General features: G+C 42.0%; 1 protein-coding gene across 7 annotated transcripts in view; it reads right to left on the reverse strand.

Annotated features, from left to right (window-relative positions):
* Window positions 1–21,604, reverse strand: part of LOC135246939 (NACHT, LRR and PYD domains-containing protein 3-like) — a 71,193-nt gene that overhangs the window by 16,099 nt on the left and 33,490 nt on the right. For 4 of the 7 annotated variants that reach the window (XM_064320214.1, XM_064320212.1, XM_064320211.1 and 1 more), the window contains 2 exons: window positions 16,041–17,832; window positions 8,175–8,348 (listed from right to left, as the gene is read on the reverse strand). In XM_064320214.1, coding sequence (XP_064176284.1) covers window positions 8,175–8,348; window positions 16,041–17,832 — 1,966 coding nt within the window. Of the gene's footprint in view, window positions 1–8,174; window positions 8,349–16,036; window positions 17,833–21,604 lie in introns of those variants that run through there. The other 3 variants (XM_064320216.1, XM_064320215.1, XM_064320217.1) reach the window with 2 other exon arrangements.

Here is a 21,604-nt window from a genome sequence, read left to right on the forward strand (position 1 = left end):
GTTCCTTTTCTTTATCTTACAATCTCTTCAGGTGCATGTTCTTTCCTCTCTTATAGCATAGTGTCCAGTCCATCTTGCCACATCTTGTAAATAAAATGATTGCCTCTTAACACTGTTAAAGCTTTATATTCATGGTTATTAGCAACTCTCATATTTTGTCATATGATAAAGTACTCTTACAGCGCATCCAAAGTACGTGGCTTACTTACACAATGACTGAAGTGTGCATCTCTGCTTGAACAAATCACTGCATTGGTGCCATAAATAAACTTATCTTTCATCATCTTGTGTTTGAAAGCCAACTCTAGGGAATGACATCTGGTCCAGACCTCCGTAGAAGCATCCAATTGCACTGTCTGGCTCTGACAGACAGTAGTGCGTCCAATGTGAAAGGAGGCTACTGCCCTCCTGGAAGAGCACATAGAACACTGCAGCGCTACTATAGCCAAAAGCTACAGACAATAGCCAAGGACTACAGACTCCAGTTCAGAGTGAAACCCCCCATTTCAACAGAGTCATTTACTCTCAAACAAAAGAGAGCGCTCCCATGGTTAAGAGGAATAAATTCCTTCCCTCTTACAAAAAGGGGGAAATACGTGTGGTTCCCAGAGATCAAACCCAACATAGCTTTTATTTTCCTTATTTCCAGCTCCCAAAGAAGGATGGTTTTCAACATCCTATCTTGGATTTCATTGTGTGTATGTGTATGTCTCTCTCAGTTCAAGCCCGGCTCGAGAGTACAGTATCACACATGCCTCAGACTACAGGGGCTGATGGTGCCAGCCTCTCAGGTTTTGCCACTGGGGCTGTTAAGAACGAGGGGCTTTATGAGGTGGATTTCATCCCTCCACCTCAGCCCTGTGCGCGATCTCCATCGCTGTCTCACAGTAACACACAAGCACTCAGTAACTCTGCGTCACTGGGAAAACACAGACTTTTACACTCAGGGAATCCCTCTCAGGATCGTTTTCATACGGGAAAAAAGGACAGACACATCCCTCTCTGGGGTGGGGGTCTCAGGAGGGTTACATGGTGAATCAATTTTCTTTTAGCTATTAACTATATGGACAGCTCTCAGATATTTTCTTCCCTGTCTAAGGGGACATCATGTGCTCGTACGGTGCGATAATGACTGCGGTAGCATATGTCAATCACCAAGGTGGCATGCGCTCCCTCCAGCTCCATGGTCTAGCCCACAGACTGTTGGTCTGGAGCAGCCGTCACTTTCTGTGGTTACGCGTGACCCGTGTTGTTTAGTTGCTCCGTGGGTCTAGGCCAGGTTTTTTGTGAACGCAGACATGCTGTGAAATCGCTATATAAATAAAATTTGATTGATTATGATGTTCCCGGATTTGAACACCGCGATCTGCTGTCAGGGAAACCCATGACGGGAATGGTGTTCCATCCCCAGATTTGGAAATGTTACTGCAGTGATTATCCCTCTCCTTTATGTACAGCCATGCACCTCCGCTACGCACAGACCTCCTGTCTAAGGTGAACGGGGAAATACACCACCCCTGCCCGAGTGAGTAGCTCTATGGGCTTGGCCCATGAGAGGCATAACCTCAACGCATTAGGGCATCTCCTCGCGTGCCTGCAACCATCCAGAGCACGAAAGCGCACTCTACCAGGTCACTTCATGACTATAAGTGTCAGGTGTTTGAAAGATGGTGTGCCTCTCGTCAGTCAGTGCCTTACCAGGCTCTGTTTCTGACATGCTGTGCTTTTCACAGAATCTTATGGATAAAGAGAAATCCTTTACTACCAATAGATCTACCTGGCAGCTATCACTGCTTGTCATGTTGGGTTGAAAGACCATGCAATGCGGCACACCCTCATTCACAGGTTCACAAAGGGGGCTCACTGTTCTCTGCCTGTTGCTAAAAAGCCTATTTCCCCTTGGGATTTATCACTGGAGCTGGAGGCTCTGTCTAAAGGCATTTGAGCCTATACATGAGATAGATTTAACATTGTTGTCTCTCCAGACAGCGTTGCTGCTTGCACTAGCCTCAGCTAAGTGAGTCAGTGACTCCATGTGTCTCAGTGCATCTCTCGTGCACAATATTCTCCCTTAAAAATGGCTTTTTCTTAAGCTCAATCCAGCCATTATGCCTAAAAGCTTCCTCCTTTCACATGTGATGATGTTGGAGCTTGCCGCTTTTCACCACCCACTTTCTCCTCTGACGAGGAGCATAGGCTGCATATGCTGTGTTCTCCGCACGTATATGACAAAGACTAAGGCTTTTAGAAAGAGCGACCAGGGCCTGGGCCCTGCCTGCAAAGACAAAGTATCTCTAAGCAGCGGCTGTCCCATTGGCTTGTGGGAAGCTATTGTTATGGCATATGATTCAAAGAGGATAACACCCCCTGGGCCTAGGGCTCATGCTACGGGGGAGGGCTGCATTGTGGCCCTATTCATGGGCTCTTACAGGAATTTATTCAGCCGCAGCCTGGGTTTCTCCAGATACTTTTGCAAGGTTCTACCGCCTGAACGTCACCAGGAGGCCGGTAGCCCACTCAGTTCTGGGGGTGAGCTCTGTGTGAGGCGCACACATCTCCCCTCACCTGCTATGGGTTTCATTACTTCACATTGTTCCCGGGACCTGGCTATAGCTTTGGTAAATGGTAAATGGACTGCATTTATATAGCGCTTTTATCCAAAGCGCTTTACAATTGATGCCTCTCATTAACTAGAGCATTTAGGGGTTAGGTGTCTTGCTCAAGAAGACTTCGACACACCCAGGGCAGGGCTCGAACCGGCAACCCTCCAACTGCCAGACAACCGCTCTTACCTCCTGAGCTATGTCGCCCCTTTGGGCAGTGGAATGTGTTTAGTACTTCCCTACACGGGATGTGCCAGACACCACCCCCGAGATGATGAAAGAGAACTTTAGGTTACTGTTGTAACCGGTGGAGAGATCCACCAAGACTGCCCTGCTTGCCGCGCATGAGAAGTGAATATGTTCACTGAGGAGTAGTAGTGCTGCACTTGTCCGATATGTTCTTCCAGGAGGGCAGTAGCTCCTGTAGCATTGAATGCGCTACTGGCTGTCAAAGCCACACTTGGTGCAATTGGATGACCGGATGTCATTCCCCATACGTGGATCGCTCTACTCTGTGTTTTGGAGAACCGGGGTAGCGACAGTAACTTAACCTCTTAGCGCACAACCCCTAGTGGTGGGCACGCCGGCGGCTAGATTACTAAACTCAAACATTCGGTGCTACTGCAACCAAAGTGTGAGATGAAACAGAAACGCGTTGTTTCAGTTTCATTAGTAGACGATACATGACAACTATGCGAAAACGGAGTTTCGCAGCCCACCATTGTCGCTCGGTCGTTCATTTAACACGCACCCCTCCCTGCAGTCTCATCTAAAAAACACCCCACCCTTGACATAATGGACAATATGTTATCTTGGCATTCATAAAAATATTCTTTCACCCCTAAAAATCGTATTCCGTCATAGCAACAAGATAAACCTGACAATAGCCCTAAGATATGCCTATACAGCAGTGAAAAACGCTGCTCACTGAATAACAAAATAAACAAGAAAAAGTTTTTAAAAATGATACCATGTCATTCTACAGTCAATATCTGGGACTAAATATTGAATAATATAAAACCTTACTGTTAATTTACGTGTAGAGATGTCCCTTTTGAGACGCGTGGTCATATATTGTCTTGGACAATCCATTTGGGAAATATACGCGCATCTGTGACGCCTGGGTATCTTCCAAAATAGCTGTGCGTAATACCACACCTGTTGTTTACGGCGTCTCGCCTTTTAGTACAGTCTGGCTGATTGACAATTCATTTATTCCGTAGGCGAGAGTATAAGCTTTCTAACGATGAAGCCTATAACATGTCTAATTCTGCTTTTGGAATAGCGTTTTATAGGTCATCGTAACAGAAAACATTCTTAGCATCGCATTCACGCATGCATTCACTCTGTTAGCAGACAAATACGCTGCACCTAACGAAATGTGGTCAAGGATATTTCGTAATTTCTTGGAAAATACTATTATTATTGAGGACTTCTGAACATAGCTAAGCCGTATGTTTGCTGATAGACCTACCTGACATCGTTCTCTGGAGCAAAACAGAAGCGAATAGAACAGTGTCATTGATACTGGCTCTGTCTCCATACTGAACATAGAGGAGATTTCATCATTGCTATGCAAGTATTACTGCTCAAAATATTTCGGTTATATACGTTATTTTTGAAATTGAAATCTATTATATCTTTAAATAGGTTAGTGGTGTTATATAATGTGAATATTTCACACTGTAATGTAAGCGTTAGCTGGAAGTGTAATAGTTTTTTTTTTTATTTTTATTGGTAGAAATTGCAAAGTACAGGTTGATGCAGGAAAGTACAGCAATATGTAAATTCAAATGTTACTGTATCTTATTGAAACAGAAGACAAAGTACAATATATAAAATAATAGGAAAATAAATAAATAAATTACCAAAGATCAAAAAGTAAAAAAAAATAAAAAAAATAAAGATATACAATGGTAAGGAGTGAAATTAACCAATTATTTCAGTTACATTTCAACAGGGGGTTCTTCAAAAAAAATTTGTAAATATTTTATCAACTTTTGACTTTTATTGTCCATTAGTATTTTAATTGACGATAGAAGTGAATCCAGTTCAATCAAAAAGAGATACAAGGCAGGACGGGAGTTAGAGAATTTCTGTTCATGAACAAAAAATGTTGCAATAAGAATAAAGAAGTTAACTACATATTCCAATGTTTTATTATTTTCGTTATCATAAGAACAAACAATGTCTTTTAGCATGAAGGAATATGTAATATTAGAATTTGAAAATAAGTAAGATGCTAAATCTTCCCAGAATTTCTTTGTTATTTCACAGCTATAAAACAGATGGACAGGAGTTTCATCAGCTTTATTGCAAAAAGTACAAAGGCTGTCAATATCTGTAAATTTAGCCATAAATGTCTTAGTTGGATATATTTTGTGTAGAAGTTTAATATGAGTCTCCTTGGTTTTATTAGAAATGCAATATTTATATGGCAGAAGCCAAGCCCTTTTCCAGCAAATATCCTCAATACCGTTCTCCAGTAGAATTTACCTCTTGGCACCACTTTGTTCCTTTGTTGAAAGATTTGGCGAATATGTTTGTTGATACATTTTTTGTCTGTGAGCTCTAAACCATCCAACATCAATACTGGTAATGCATTATCTATCTTACCACAGCAAAGGTAGTTTCTAATTAAAACTGAGTTAGCCCGGGAGGAATAGCTCGTATGACAGAATTGTATTCCTTAAAGGGATTGGAAAGTTATAAGTTTCCATAAACCTTTCATAAGATAAAACATTGCCAAAATCATCAAAAGATTAAGTGTGTGATTTCTATTTCTAAGTGCCATTTTGGAAAAAATAGTGATTTATTTTTACAAGTAATATCGCTATTATTCCATAGGAGGGATTTGTGCGGGAGAAATTGTGGACATAGGCAGTTTCCAAGCAAGGAGGGCTTGCTGGTGAAATTTGGATAGGAGGATTGGTAGCTATGTGGTAAATAATTGCATTTTTTTAAAAGAGAGACCACCGATTTTATTAAAAATGTGGTTTGGGATAAAATACCAAATAGAACTGGGATTTAGAAGGCACCTTCTTAACCAATTAATTTTAAAGGTGTTTACTATGTCATTAAAATCTATAAATTCAAGTCCCCCTTCCTTTGGGGTTAGACATTACCGTTAAGTTTGTGTGTGATTTATTTTTCCAAAGGAAATCTAAAACGTTTTATTTATTTCCCTGACTGTAGATTCTGAACAAATAATGACAAGGATGGGTATACAAATGAGTCCAAGAGTCCTTGGACAGGAGGACTCTCCCAATAATCGAAAGATCTCTTTGAAGCCAAAAATTATGGATGCTTTTAGTTTTTTTTATTCTACTGAAAAAATTTATGTGTTGTCTAGTCACAAGATTTTTGGTAATATGTATCCCAAGATATTTAACAGAATCCTTAACTGGGATGTCATACATTACAGATTCACTGCAATTATGTAAAGATAGAATTACATTTAGTTAAGTTTAGTTTTAGACCAGAGGCATCAGAAAATGTTTTAATTAAATTAATAGCAATAGGTATATAATGTTGGTTTTCAAGAAAAGGGTGGTGTCATCTGCTAACTGAGAAATTTTAAATTCCCTACCAAAAATTGAAATCCCTTCTAATGTATTTTCGTCAATAATATTAATTGATAATAATTCTATGATTAAAATGAACAAAAAGGAGGAGATTGGGCATCCCTGACGTACCCCTCTATTAATCTGAAATCTATTGGAAGTGTTAAAGCCAAGTATGACAGAGCTATTTATGTTTTTATATAACATATTGACAATGCCCACAAATGTATCCCCAAAACCAAATAGGTTTAAAGTATTAATGAGAAATCTGTGTTCAATTGTATCAAATGCCTTATAAAAATAAAATAACCGCTTTGGAATTTATCTCCTCTTTATCTAGTAAGTCTAAAATAAGTCTAATATTACTACTAATATGACGGTTTTTCATAAAGCCAGTTTGAGTCTCCGCAATTAAACAGTCCAATCCTTTTATTAATCTGTTGGCATAGACCAAAGTCAAAACTTTGTAATCTGTTGATAGGAGTGTGATGGGACGCCAATTATCAATTAGTAATGAATCCTTGTCAGGCTTAGGAATGAGAGATATAATGCCCTGTCTCATTGTGGGAACCATCTCTCCTTGACTGATACACTGTTTATACATGTTAAATAAAGGTTCTTTAATAAATTCCCAAAACTGCATGTAAAACTCAATGGATAACCCATCAATTCCCGGGGATTCGTTTTTTTTCATTGAAAATAAAGCATTTTTAATTTCCTCAATAGTAAGGTCAGCCTCGCATAATTGTTTAAACTGATCGTCAATAGTACGGATTTTGCTTTGAATATTTCCAAGAAATGCCTCACAAGCAACAGAATTAAATTTAGAACTATACAGATCTTCATAAAATTTGTAAACAAAGGTAGAAATTCTTTTTGGGTCTTTACATAAGGCACCGTCAATATTAAGAGCAGTAAGGGAATTTTTTTTACGATTTCTTTTCTCAAGAGCAAAAAAATAATTGGTATTTTTTCCCCTTTCTCTAACCATTTAGCCCGAGATCTAACATAAGCACCTTTAGCCAAGTCCAGATATGCTTGGTCCAGTTTAAGTTGAATATCTTTTAATACAACTTGTTCTGGAAGTGTAATAGTTTTTGTGAAGCATGCAACAGTGATGACGTCAGAGTTGGAACACTGCCAAAACGTGGTGGACGGTTGAAAATTGTTTTCATGTTGTCTCATCTCCATACAAGAAAACATACGAGAGTACAGAGTATAGAAATACACACAAGTTAATTATTACACATTTAGGTACTGTACCGCATTGTGTGACAATACTTTTGCATTATTTTTTTAATCTGATAGCAATGTTTCATCTTAAACCCTCATAAGGGACTCATTTATATGCTTTATAATGGACAAAAAGCATTTTATTCAATTTTGGAGAGATTTTGGATATGTTTCTGGACACCTAGCTATTTTAGACCACTGTACTGACTGAAAGCTTGTAATTCCCATTTGAAAATTATGCAACAGTGATTTTCTTGAGTCAAAACAGTTGATTTGTAGTGAAATACGTGGATATGTTATGATTTACAGCAAAGCATAATTTAGACATTTTGGATAGATTTGGAGATGCTGGGTACACTGCTTAGTTTTTGCTTCATACATCAATAGTAGTTCTACATATCCACCCTTAGATTTTATGAACTTGTGGTCAAGAAGTTTTTGACCTAGCACATGTATAGTTTAACCTCCTGTATATATGCAATCACTCAGTATTTCATTGCAAACTTAAAAGTTCAAATTAATTTTTGTTTTTTGTCAAAACAATTGCATTTGTGGCACTTTATTTCTTCCAAAATTATAAATATAAACTAATCTGCGTTAGTATTGTAAATTGTACAAATGTCTTGCTTCTTTTAAGCCATTTTTCAAGTCTTTGTGGTGTTCACATTTGGAGTTATAAAGCTTTAAATAGGGTACCCCCTAAATGGGCAAGGATTGGCAAGATTTGGCTTGTGCCTTAAGAGGTTAATGTCACACAGTACACAGCACTACTCACCCCAGTCTCTGCAGTTTACAGTTTGGACTCATCAGTCCAGGACAGAGCAGCTCCACTCCTGAATCTCCCAGGTCATTGTAGCTGAGGTCCAGATCTCTCAGGGGTGAGTCTGATGACTGGAGAGCTGAGGCCACAATATCACAGGACTTCTCTGTGAGGCCACAGCTGTTCAGTCTGCAAAGAAGAGTTCATATATTATAGTATAATAATATTAGGTATACATAAAACATATGGTAAATGATACAAATGATAGTGTTCAGTAATGAAGAGTGAAATTGAGGATTTTAAGGTTGATGATTCTCTGAGGAAGATGTCTGTGCTACACTCTCCAGCTGCCGCACTTCGGACCTGAGAATTACATTACATTACATTACATTACAGGCATTTGGCAGACGCTCTTATCCAGAGCGACGTACAACAAAGTGTATAACCATAACCAGGAACAAGTATGACGAAACCCCAAGAGAGAAGTACCGGTCCAAGTACAGGGAACAACCGCATAGTTCAACTTGGACCCTGATGGTTAAACTGATTAACACTAACAACGAGAACGGCAACAACGCAATCTATGGAAAAATAAAAATAAATAAAATACAAGTAGTTGTTAAGACAGGCGCATCAACTAAGACACCTATGAAACAGCTGCCTAGTTACAACCCTAAGTTTAGTCATTTACAGGGGGGAAGGGAGGGATGGGGAGAGGTGCAGCCTGAAGAGGTGGGTCTTCAGTCGTCGTTTGAAATGGGTCACAGTCTCAGCTGTTCTGACCTCCACAGGGAGGTCATTCCACCATCGTGGGGCCAGAACAGACAGGAGACATGTTCTGGAAGTGCAGGTGCGAAGAGGGGGAGGTGCTAGGCGTCCTGAGGTAGCAGAACGGAGGGATCTGGCTGGCATGTAGGGTTTGAATATCTTGTGAAGGTATGCTGGGGCTGATCCCTTGACTGCCTGGTATGCTAGGACCAATGTTTTGAATTTGATGCGAGCTATAACAGGCAGCCAGTGGAGGGTAGTGAGCAGGGGAGTTACGTGGGAGTGTCTGGGGAGGTTGAAGACCAGACGAGCCGCAGCATTCTGAATGAGCTGCAGGGGTCTGGTGGCAGATGCCGGTAATCCAGCGAGAAGAGAGTTGCAGTAGTCCAGGCGGGATAGAACCATTGCTTGGACCAGGAGCTGGGTTGAGTAGGTGGTGAGAAAGGGGCGGATTCTGCGGATGTTGTATAGGAAAAATCTGCATGCCCGGGTTACTGCTGCAATGTTGTTGGAGAGGGACAGCTGTTGTCCATCATCACTCCGAGATTCTTGGCGCAGGGTGATGATGTCACTACGGTGTCCCCTAAGGAAATGGAAAAGTCGAGGAGGGGAGAGGTTAGAGCAGGAATAAAGATTAGCTCCGTCTTTCCGGGTTGAGCTTCAGGTGGTGATTGTCCATCCAGCTCTGTATGTCCCTCAGGCAAGCGGAGATGCGGGCAGGGACCTGTGTGTCCGATGGGGAGAAGGAGAGAAAGAGTTGCGTGTCGTCGGCATAGGAATGATAGGACAAGCCATGGGCAGATATTACAGGGCCAAGGGATCTGGTTTTACATGGAGAAGAGAAGGGGACCAAGGACTGAGCCCTGGGGAACTCCGGTGGTGAGGGGACGGGGTGGTGATACCTTACCCGCCCAGGCAACCTGGAAGGAGCGGTCAGAGAGGTAGGACTCAATCCAGTCAAGGACTGTGCCGCGGATCCCTGTTGCTGCCAGGGAGGACAGGAGGGTACAGTGGTCCACAGTGTCAAATGCAGCGGAGAGGTCTAGAAGAATCAGGACAGAGGAGAGGGAGGCTGCTCGTGCGGCATGGAGTGACTCACTGACCGAGAGGAGTGCAGTCTCAGTCGAGTGGCCAGGCCTGAAGCCAGACTGGTGGGGATCAAGCAGGTTGTTCTCAGAGAAGAAAGCAGAGAGCTGTTTAGATGCAGCACGTTCAAGTGTTTTGGATAGGAAAGGGAGGAGAGATACCGGGCGGTAGTTCTGAATGACTGAAGGATCTAGTGTGGGTTTCTTCAGCAGCGGGGTGATGTGGGCCTTCTTGAAGGATGAGGGGAAACATCCAGAAGATAGGGATGAGTTCACGAGGGAGGCGACAAAAGGGAGGATGTCTGGTGTGATTGCTTGAAGGAGAGATGAGGGGATAGGGTCGGGGCGCAGGTGGTAGGGCGGTGGGTGAGCAGAAGCTGGAGACTTCAGTGTCTGAGAGGAGAGAAAATGTGGAGAAACAGGGGCGGAGGACGCAGAGGGGGCGGAGGACGCAGAGGGGGCAAAGGAGCTGCGGATGTCTGCAATCTTTTCGTCAAAGAATGCTGCAAAGTCATCTGCAGTGAAGGAAGACTGGGGTGGAGGAGGTGGCACGCTGAGGAGAGAAGAGAAAATAGAGAAAAGTTGACGAGGGTTAGAAATGGAGTTATGAATTTTGGTTTGGTAGAATTTTGCCTTAGCGGCAGTGACAGAAGAAGAGAACTCTGTCAGGAGAGACTGATAGGCTGAGAGGTCAGATGGGTCCCTGGATTTGGCCCACTTCCTCTCAGCAGCGCGGAGGGTGGCCCTGGAGGTGCGTAGGATGTCAGACATCCATGGACTGGGAGGGGATGAACGTGCTGGCCTAGGGACGAAGGGGCATAGGGAGTCGAGTGCTGAGGAGAGAGATGACGTCAGGGTGGAGGATGCAGATTTGTGGGGAGCTTGGAAAATGATTGAAGAGGGGGGAGGGAAGCAGTCACTCTGGGAGCAAGAGAAGAGGGTGATAGGGAGCGGAGGTTACGGCGGACAGTGACAGTGGGGATGGGAGGGGGAGAGGGAGGGTGTGGAGAGAGGGGGAGGGAGAAGGAGATGAAATGATGGTCAGACGTATGCAGGGGGGTAACCGTAAGATTGGAGCTGGAGCAGGTCCTCAGGAAGATCAGGTCTAGGAGGTTGCCTGCCTTGTGGGTTGGAGGAGAGTGTTGTAGGGAGAGGTCAAAGGAGTGAAGTAGTGGTAGGAAGGCAGTAGACTGGGAGGCTTCTAGGTGGATGTTAAAATCTCCAAGGAGGATCAGCGGGGTGCCGTCCTCAGGGAAGGAGCTGAGCAGGGCGTCTAGCTCATCCAGGAAGCTTCCCAGGGGCCCCGGGGGGCGATAAATAACAATAATATAAAGGTTAGCAGGGTAGATGATAGAGACAGGATGGAATTCAAAAGTGGATATGGACAGGTCAGGGAGGGGGAGAACAGAGAATTTCCAGGTGGGGGAGATCAGTAGACCAGTACCACCACCACGGCCAGATTGCCGGGGGGTGTGGGAGAAGGAGTAGGAGGATGAGAGGGCAGCAAGAGTGGTAGAGTTGTCTGGTGTGATCCAGGTCTCTGTGAGGGCAAGGAACTGCAGGGATTGGAGGGAGGCATAGGCGGAAATGAAGTCTGCCTTGCGCGTAGCAGACTGGCAGTTCCATAGTCCCCCTGTGACCGTGAAGTTCTCACAGGGGGTCAGCGGGGGTAGCAGAGGTTAGAGGGGTTCCGTTGTCGAGGGGGGCCACGTCGCTGGAAGCGCCTTCTGAGGGGGAGAGCACAGACTGGAATGGGGAACTGGCTCATAAACTAGGAGGGAGCGACGCAAGCGTCGCTCCGAGTGTACCTAATTAGCAGCTGAAAAGCTGAGTCGAATAATGCACTGATTACAGAGGTTAACAGTTTGTGATAGTGCAATAATCGCAATCTATCAATTCTAAGAATCAAAGTGAAGCGCCCAACAACCTAAAAACAAAGACACCTAACGCAACCTAAAAACAAAGACCAGTTTCCACACAGGGAAAAGTTTAAAATCTAACGCGGTATGTAATCAGTTTTACACCAATCACCATTTACACATCCTGCTGGACTGAACTGTGACAGTTCTACCGATGTAATTCTGACCCAAATGGCCCCTTTTTTATATTGTAAGTTCCCACCCCATCCCAGAAGTTCAGCTGCCATCTTTCAAAGTGGACAGTGAGGGAACTTGCAAAGCTGGTGAATGTTTGGCACAGCTACCACCAAAAGGAAAGATGCAAAGGATAAAGCACATCTTCCAGAGAGGACAGTGAGTTTGCTTCTTTAGTTTAGGTTTTCTGTGACAAACAACCCACAGCACTGCAAGCTAAAATACAGTTAATAGTAAATTAACTTTAGAATAGGGATGCACCGAAATGAAAATTCTTGGCCGAAACCGAAACTGAAAAAAAGGAAACACTTGGCCGAATTCCGAATACCGGTATTTTTTCATTTGCCCATTTGTACCATTAAATCAATTTTGCTTTTGATTTATGCTTTTGACAAAATTAAATTACAAAACGACAAGGTGATTAAAAAAACTTTTATTAGTCTATTGAACATTCAGTCCTTTCCAGAAGACATTATACTAAAAAAGCACAATAACTGGGGTAATGAACATAGAGGGCAGGGAGTGTTCCACAGAAAGTTGATGCTAGTATAATATTCAGTAAAAATCTTTTTGGGAGGTAATTCAAGATCTTTATTGATTTCCTTTGTACAATACAAGAATACAATAACTAAAAAAAAAAAAAACAAATAAACGGAGAAAACACACATCATTCAACCAACATGATTTCCAACCACAAATGTTCACCTGTAGCCTAACGGTGGAATCTATATTTCATTTGATTTCAAAAGATAAGTCAGTGCCGATTATTGACTAATCAAGGAAAATGTAAAATACCTAATAACTGTACAAATAGGCTACTAGCTGCATGCTGTGAGTATTAGCCGTTCTAAATGCACACAAAAAGGCGCTGTTTGAAATGAAAGTCGAAGCGCGAGACGCGCGTGCTCGGACAGGGGAATCAATTCGCTTCGAGGATACTGAATTCGCTACAACACCGGCACTGTTTGAACGCGTCATCAATAGCCGCAGGAGAGCAACGAAACAGTATCACATTTATTTCTATACTTTTGTTACAATCATTTTTTTTTTAAACACACACACATTCGGTCAAAATTTTCGGCATTTTCACTCTTTCGGCCGAATACCGAATGTGTTATTTTTTGCTATTTTCGGCCGAACATTTTCGGTGACCGAAATAACGGTGCATCCCTACTTTAGAACCAGAAACACAAGGAAGTTATCTGTTCACATATAACTAGCTGTGTGTCCGTTCTTCTGGTGTTATATATGACCAGGTAGGGAAACAAGGTATTCCAAAGGTCTGTGGGAACTCCTGTTAATGATACCTTTGAGTTTATTTTATTGATATAGTGATACATTTGATGGCGCAGCCCAAGGAGACACCATTCAGCCTGTTCTGGGCTCCAGGAAACTTCAGAATCCCTGTACAGGTCAGGCTTTGGCCTGAGATGAGCCATAGAATTAATTCAAGAACAGGCACTGGGGGCAGAGGTCACTTTAACAGTTCCCTGAGAAGGCCTCATTCTGGCACCCAATTATATCCTACAATTCCTCTACCTTCATATTTTCATTCTATCTACAAGCACTATGCTGGAGATTCTGGGTCAGCCTATACCAGAATAAAGCAGAGACCAGGGTGGTACTACTGGCCTTGTAACATGGTGTATTTACTGCCTGCCCTAGCCTCCCAACATAGAAACACAAACATTTAATTCATAACCAAACGTATCCCTCCCAAACCAAACTTAACTATTTTAATCATGACATTGAAAAGAAGTGTTATCCTATCAAGTGGATTTTAAGAAAGTAAAATATAAAAAGGGGTATAGATAATTCTCTCCTCTCTTCTAATCATTAATTCATTATGCGTAGACCAGGAAAAGAAGGGGAACCCCCCTCTTTCAAACACATGGCAGGGATTCAAACAACATTTGTTCTCATAATTAAAACTTACAATTAAAAGCAAGGCATGTTTTTTCTTCACAAATAGTTTGGCAATTACAGCAATAACTTGAATTAATTCACCAAACTGAGTTTGTGAAGAAAAGGTGTGAAGTGCATTTACTAGTCCAAGTTAAGGATAAATGTTCATTGAATACAGGCTATCAAGTGTTGACTTGTTAAGCAAACATGAGCCTTTGGTCTTGTGTCTCAGCTTTGTCTAGCTTCTCAGCTGTGCGTCTTTGGCTTTGATCAGATTTAATGTGGGAGAGACAAGCTGTGGTTTCGTTTTGTCTTTCATTCATTTCTTTCATTATTATCTTCTACTTCGTTTCCAGGACTGTATAATTTTTGTTCATGTAATTGAGCCTGTTATTAAATTAGATGTTTAATTGGGCCCTATTTTCGCAGTCAAGGCACAACTGTCAAACACTAGCAGCAATGCAAGGCGCTGGTGAATTTGGGTATTTCAGTAATTTATTGACTCCAGGCACTAGCACAACTGTGGCACAGTTGTAAAAGAGGCTGGTTCGATCAGAATAAATTGACTGTGGGTGTGGTTGGGTTTGGTTTCTTTATTTCCAATCAGATCACCCCATTTCTGTCCCTTTGGGAAACACAGCCAAATGCTAATTTCACCATGGCTGAACAGCAAGTGTGTTGTGATCATCTCAACTGAAGGGAGGAGAGAGTTCTCTAGCATAACTAGAAGTCTGTACAACACTAAATTCCTAGACCTTGCAGCAGGGCCCCTCCGTCTCCAGGCACCAGACCTCCCAAGGACAAGAATAAGTTAGAAATAATGCATGTACGTGTGTTTGTGTGTGACTGTGTGTTTTCTTTCTCTCTGTCTTATACATTTGTAAAAGTCCAAACTGGTGAGCTTGGCTTTCCTCCTTATCCTCCCCCTGCCATCCTGCCAGGGAGAAACCGGCTATGACACCATGCTGCCCAGGACTCTGAAAGCAACTGATAGATAAAACTATTATTTCTGATTTAATTATTTCTGATTTAAAGCTTGTTTATGTAACGCTTAAGACTAAGAGGTCACCGTGTGCTTATCCAGTATTTATGCTGTATGACTAGTCACAGCCAATCATTTTCAAATGAAAATCATGCTTATGTATTAACCAAGTATCAACTGCCCCTGCTTTCTTCAGTTCGTGCTTATCCATTTTGTTGTGTGTAGGTACTGGACTCTTTCTGCAGAAATAAATCCTATTTCTTATATGGATATACCTTGTCATGCCTGGTTATTCTAAGGGGAGAATTTTCTCTGCCCAACACTATGAACTATTACAACCATTATGAGGACTTCTACAAACCAATGAAGATGAAACTGAATAGTTTTGATTAAATTTTTTGTTAATATTTAAACAAAACAGTGTATTTTCTGTTCATATGCCAGTTTTAAAAGCTGTAATAAACGGTTCTGTTCCCGTGAACAGTTCCACAGGGAGAATATTCCCAGACTGGCCAGGAACAGGAGGCAGCTGGCAGAGACACAAGCAGATTAACTGCAGACCATAAAACTAACAACCCTGGTGAAAGTGAAAAATATGACAAGCAATTCCAGGTGTGTTTGTGCTTGTGCTGTCACCAAAATAGGGCACCTTTTCTTAATACTGTAACCTTATAGCTTCTCTTCATTTTAATCTGAATGAATTGTATGTTCTGACAAAGGTTGATCCATCAGATCACTCTGATATCAATAAACTCCTTATTTATTTCACAAATACTATCTTTGCAAATAATTTGTAAATGTATCAAATCAGTAAATAGTAATAGTAAATAAAATAAAATATATGGTAAGTGCTGAGGTTTTGCATTTGATGCTGCTTATGTTCTGGATACAAGGCATTAAATGAGGGCACAAGTTAAAACATCTTGATTCATAAATCATTTTTTAACCAAATTTTCTGTTGCCTGGCAATTTTATTGCACTTTATTCTGACCAGAATTAAAAAGTGGGAAAATATGTGGTCAATCATTATTAATGACATAATACTCACATGGCCTTCCTGCAGTTCCTGACTACTGGTACCAGTCTCTGATGACCTTCTGCTGATGTGTTGTATGTCTTCAAGTCAAACTCATCCAGGATCTCCTCCGACATCAGTAACACAAAGGCCAGAGCTGAACATTGGTCTGGTTCCAGCTCTTTATCAGAAAGTTTTCCTGATCTCAGGGAATTCTGGATTTCCTCCACTAGAGAGTTGTCATTCAGTTCATTGAGACAGTGGAACAGATTGATGATCCTCTCTGCTGAAGATTCCTGTCTGATCCTGTCCTTAATGTACTGGACTGTTTTCTTAATGCTCTCTGATCTGCTTCCTGTCTCTGTCAGTAGTCCTCCTAAGAGAGACTGAATGGATTGCAGAGAGAGGCCGAGAAGGAATCGGAGGAAAAGGTCCAGGTGTCCATTCTTACTCTCTAAGGCCTGATCCACTGCACTCCTGTGTAACTCAGACAGCTGCACTCTGTCACTGTGAGGTTTTGATTCTTCTGCTCTGAGTACATTTCTGTTCTCATTTACACATGATTGAAATACAAACAAGGCAGCCAGATACTCCTGAATGCTCAGATGCACAAAGCAGTAGACCTTCTCCTGATACAGCCCACACTCCTCTTTAAAGATCTCTGTGCACACCCCAGAGTACACTGAAGCTTCACTGACATCAATGCCACTCTCTCTCAGGTCCTCTTCATAGAATATCAGATTGCCCTTTTCCAGCTGTAGAAAAGCCAGCTGCCCCAGTTTCAGGATGATTTCTGTATCTAATGCTGACATCTTCTTTGTGTCTGTCTCATCAGTGCCATGATATTTCTGATTCTTCACCTTAGTCTGAATAAGCAGAAAGTGTGTGTACATTTCAGTCAGAGTTTTGGGCAGATCTCCACTCTCTGTTTTACCCAACATTGTCTCCAGAACAGTAGCAGAAATCCAGCAGAAGACTGGTATGTGACACATGATGTAGAGGCTCCTGGATGACTTAATGTGTGAGACAATTCTGCTGGCCTGGTTCTCATCTCTGATTTTCTTCCTGAAGTACTCCTCTTTCTGCGGGTCATTGAACCCTCGTACCTCTGTCACCCGGTGGACACACTCAGGAGGGATCTGATTGGCTGCTGCTGGTCGGGAGGTGATCCAGAGGAGAGCAGAGGGAAGCAGATTCCCCTTAATGAGGTTGGTCAGCAGCACATCCACTGATGATGACTCTGTTATATCGGCGCAGGACTTATTACTTTGGAAATTTAGAGGAAGTCGACACTCATATAGTCCATCAAAGATAAATACAACTTTGACTTCATCACCGTCAACACTTTTGATCTCTTTCAGCTGTGGAAAGTAGTGCTGCAGAAGCTGCATCAGACTGAATTCTCTTTTCTTCTGCAGATTCAGATCTCGGAAAGGAAGAGTGAAGATGAAATCAACGTCCTGATTGGCTTTTCCTTCTGCCCAGTCCAGAATGAACTTCTGCACAGAGACAGTTTTCCCAATGCCAGCTATGCCCTTTGTAAGCACAGTTCTGATGGGTTTCTCTTGTCCAGGTAAAGGCTTAAAGATGTCATTGCAGAGGATTGCAGTCTCCTGTGTGGTTTGTCTCTTGGATGCTGTCTCAATCTGTCTGACCTCGTGTTCATTATTGACCTCCCCACTTCCCCCCTCTGTGATGTAGAGCTCTGTATAGATCTCATTCAGGAGGGTTGGGTGGCCCTGCTTTGCTAAACCTTCGAATATGCATTCAAACTTCTTCTTCAGATGAGTTTTCAGTTCCTGCTGGGCTCTTTTTATGGATTCATCTGAAGAGAGGAAATATGAGAAATAATTATGTTTAAAATATGATAAACATTTCAATTGCCCATTTACATTTCATTTCTCAGATTTACATTGTGGACGTGACGTACTGGTGTGGTAAATACTTTCTTCAAATATCACACTGTGATTTTAAAATCTAATATTGCTATCCTCAGTGCTCTTTAGCCCTGGATACAAACTCAGGGCAGTCTGTCTGATGGGACAGTGGTTTAATCACCAGCTTTTGAGCACAGAGTTCCTGTTATAACACTAGAAGTGCTGAGATACTGAGATATTTCAGAGTTTAGGATTTTTTCATTTAGTTACTAACCAGCTACAGCATCTGCATTCACTGACTTTCCTAGATATTTGTTCTTTACATTCCAGCGTTGCAGGAATGTCAAATTAATGTTTGGAAAATGATAAAAACACCTTACTTCACCTCTGAGTGTGTTATAACACTGTTGTTACATTTCGCCCATCTTCAGACTAACGAGTCAGTTCTCCTCCACCACACCAGGAGGGGCAAGGATTCACTTTTCATCACGGCAGACATGCCGTTGCATTTTTATTTATACAAATATTTAATTTATTGCATTTTGTTGTTAGAAATATTAGTTTATGTTTATTTTGAAGAATAAATTATATTTTTTATGTTCTCTTTAAAAATATTTTTATATTGCGTTCAATTTGTGATCATTTGTTTATGCTTATGCCTGTCCCTCATGTTCTGAAATCATTTTATTTTATTTTTTTATTTTTTTATTTTTTTACAGTTATTATGCAACTGGAAATTTTTTAATAGGGTTAAAATAAAATTGATCCGTCTTCAAATGCGAGGTTTCCATCCATCTATTATCTATACCCGCTTATCCTGAGCAGGGTTGCGGGGGGTGCTGGAGCCTATTCCAGTGTGCATTGGGCGAGAGGCAATAATACACCCTAGACAGGCTGCCAATTTATTGTAGGGCACACACGCCATTCACTCACACACTCATACCTATGGGCAATTTAGAGTCTCCAGTTGGCCTGCATGTCTTTGGACTGTGGGAGGTAACCCACGCGGACATGGGGAGAAAATGCAAACTCCGGGGAAACAGGTCGCTACCACTAATGTTTCTAGGGGCGACATAGCTCAGGAGGTAAGACCGATTGTCTGGCGGTCGGAGGGTTGCCGGTTCAAACCCTGTCCTGGGCATGTCGAAGTGTCCTTGAGCAAGACACCTAACCCCTAACCCCAAACTGCTCTGGCGAATGAGAAGCATCAATTGTAAAGTGCTTTGGATAAAAGCGCTATATAAATGCAGTCCATTTACCATTTGATGAGCAGTTTTCTTACACTATCATAAGATTGACAGCCAAAGCAAGAACCACGTCAAAGAACCAGATCATTATTTATATTCCTTTTAAAAATATTTTAAATATTGCAATCGTTTCGTTATCATTTGTTTATGCCTATGCATTTCACTTGTGTTCTGAAACCATAGTTTATATAAGGGTTAAAATGAAATGCATCCATGTTAAAATACCACACAATGGAAACAAATATCCTACACCTTGCAGATGTTGCTATTATGTGTAACTTGATTTAATTTATTTTATTTTATGCAGAGTATTCACATTTAGGCTATTTGAGACAATATAGGCTACATAATTATCAAAGTTTTAATCAAAAAGATTATTCATGTAACATGTTATGGATGTTACACCCTATCAAAGAATTGGCTTTTCACGCACCACACCACGCCTCTCACACCTGAAACTATAATGGCACGAGCGGGGCAGTTATAATAATTTCTATTCAAATTACTTCTGGGCTATGAAAACAGGGCTATAAAGGAGAAGAATGATTATTTCGGCGCCCAGTTCAGTTTGGTATCGGTTGCAAAGATGTACAGACGAGCACAGCGATACTCTGCCAAGCAAGCTTTAGACCTGATTCAGAATGCAAATAAAATGCATTCAGGCGATGAGGAGATGGAGCTTGATACTGATTATGATTCAGGTTCTGATTATGATTCTGAAGTTGAGACTGAGACGGAGCTTGTCTCAGAGAGAAAGGAAAGGGCAAACGATGGAACAGTTTGGTTTGAACAGACTGCTGGTAATGCTCTGGGCAGGGCACCATCATGCAATGTCTTACGGGAAAAGGCTGGGCCCACACAGTGCACCAAGGAGAACACTGAAAGTCCGCTGAGCAGTCTGCTATGTCTGATTGACATTCCGATGTGGGAGCAGAGTCAAGTATACTGTGGCAGAGGCCCACAGAGATGGGGCAGAAAATTGGGACCTGTCGTCACTGAGTTGAAAGCTTTCGTGGGACTGCTGTATTTACGAGGCATCAGTGGCGGCATTGAAACCAAGTATATGCTGAACGCTTTCCCATCCCTTGGGAAAGGTGAGACAAGGCCTGTTGGTGAACAATGTGACAATGTGATCATGCGCCTTGTGGAACCCTTCATTGGGAAAGGAAGAAATATAACCTCAGACAATTTCTTCACCTCAATAGCCCTGGCGAACAATCTATATGCAAAAAAAAACTACATTGGTTGGTACCATGAACAAAAAGAGGAGAGAAGTGCCCCCTTCTGCGAAGGCACAAAATAAAGAGAGATTTTCCACCACAATCTGGAGAGCTGAACACGCTGCACTCACTGTTTATCAGGGCAAGCCCAAGAAAAATGTATGTATCTTGAGCACTATGCACCAAACAGTGTCAATCGACAGTGATCCAAAAAACTGCCAGAAACAATCGCCCATTATAACAACAAAAATTGGAGTGAATGTTTTAGACCAGATGGCACAGCTGTATTCGGTCAAGGGGGGCAGTCGTCGTTGGCCAGTTGCCATTTTTTTTTTACAACATTTTAGATCTGGCTGCTGTAAGTGCCCATGTTTTGTACATGCAGTGCATGGACAAAACAATTTAGAAGATTTATTCTTGAGTTGGCCAAGGAGTTGCGTGCAAGTCACACGGCAGCAAAGGCGGCTCTAGGCTTCCAAACTCTGTGGCGTACCGTCCTAACGCCACTGTGCAGTCCACAAGCCCCTAACACACCGCAGCGAGAGCGGTCACTGAAAAGAAAACGCTGCCAGGTATCCAGATGTGGAGGGAACAAAACCTGTGACATCTGTGACAAGTGTAAATGACTTGTCTGTGGCAAATGTACTAAAGTCCAACCCAAGCTCTGCTTTGAATGCTGACGCAGTTGAAAATTTCAGTAAGGCCTATTGAAGTGAAGTCTCCAATCGCCTTCACTGGTGTCATGGAGAGGAACAAAGACAATTCTGTATTCTGGGGCACAGGGAGGGGTGAGGGGCGATTCTAAATAATTCAGCTTGCTAGCTATATATTTAGCTACCGTTATATTTTCAAAATCGTTTCAATTTCCTAACAATGTGCCGTATGCTAGTGGTTTCGATATAATAAAGCAAATTACTGAAGACACGTGTCTCGTCTTTTTACTTTGTTACTATCTCAATGTCACTTTCTGTGTGCGCTGAAGCGATATATTGTACTATATTCAGTTTTGAAATCCCACTTTTTCTGCTGTGTTTCGTAGGGAGCATTAAAGCATATTTTTCTGTCTTCATCTTTTAGTGCATGATTTTTATTATGAACTTCAGCCTGCAACTGAGAATGCTGTTGTTATTGGCACTGCTGATTAGATTAGACGCACCCATTGTCACAATATAATTTGCATATTGCTCAAGACGCTGGAAGCACGGCCCCCCTCCCCCAAAACGGTCCCATTTTTTACTTGCATGTAGTGCATT

This window comes from Anguilla rostrata, unplaced genomic scaffold, assembly GCF_018555375.3.
Source record: "Anguilla rostrata isolate EN2019 unplaced genomic scaffold, ASM1855537v3 scaf0982, whole genome shotgun sequence".
Taxonomy (NCBI): domain Eukaryota; kingdom Metazoa; phylum Chordata; class Actinopteri; order Anguilliformes; family Anguillidae; genus Anguilla; species Anguilla rostrata.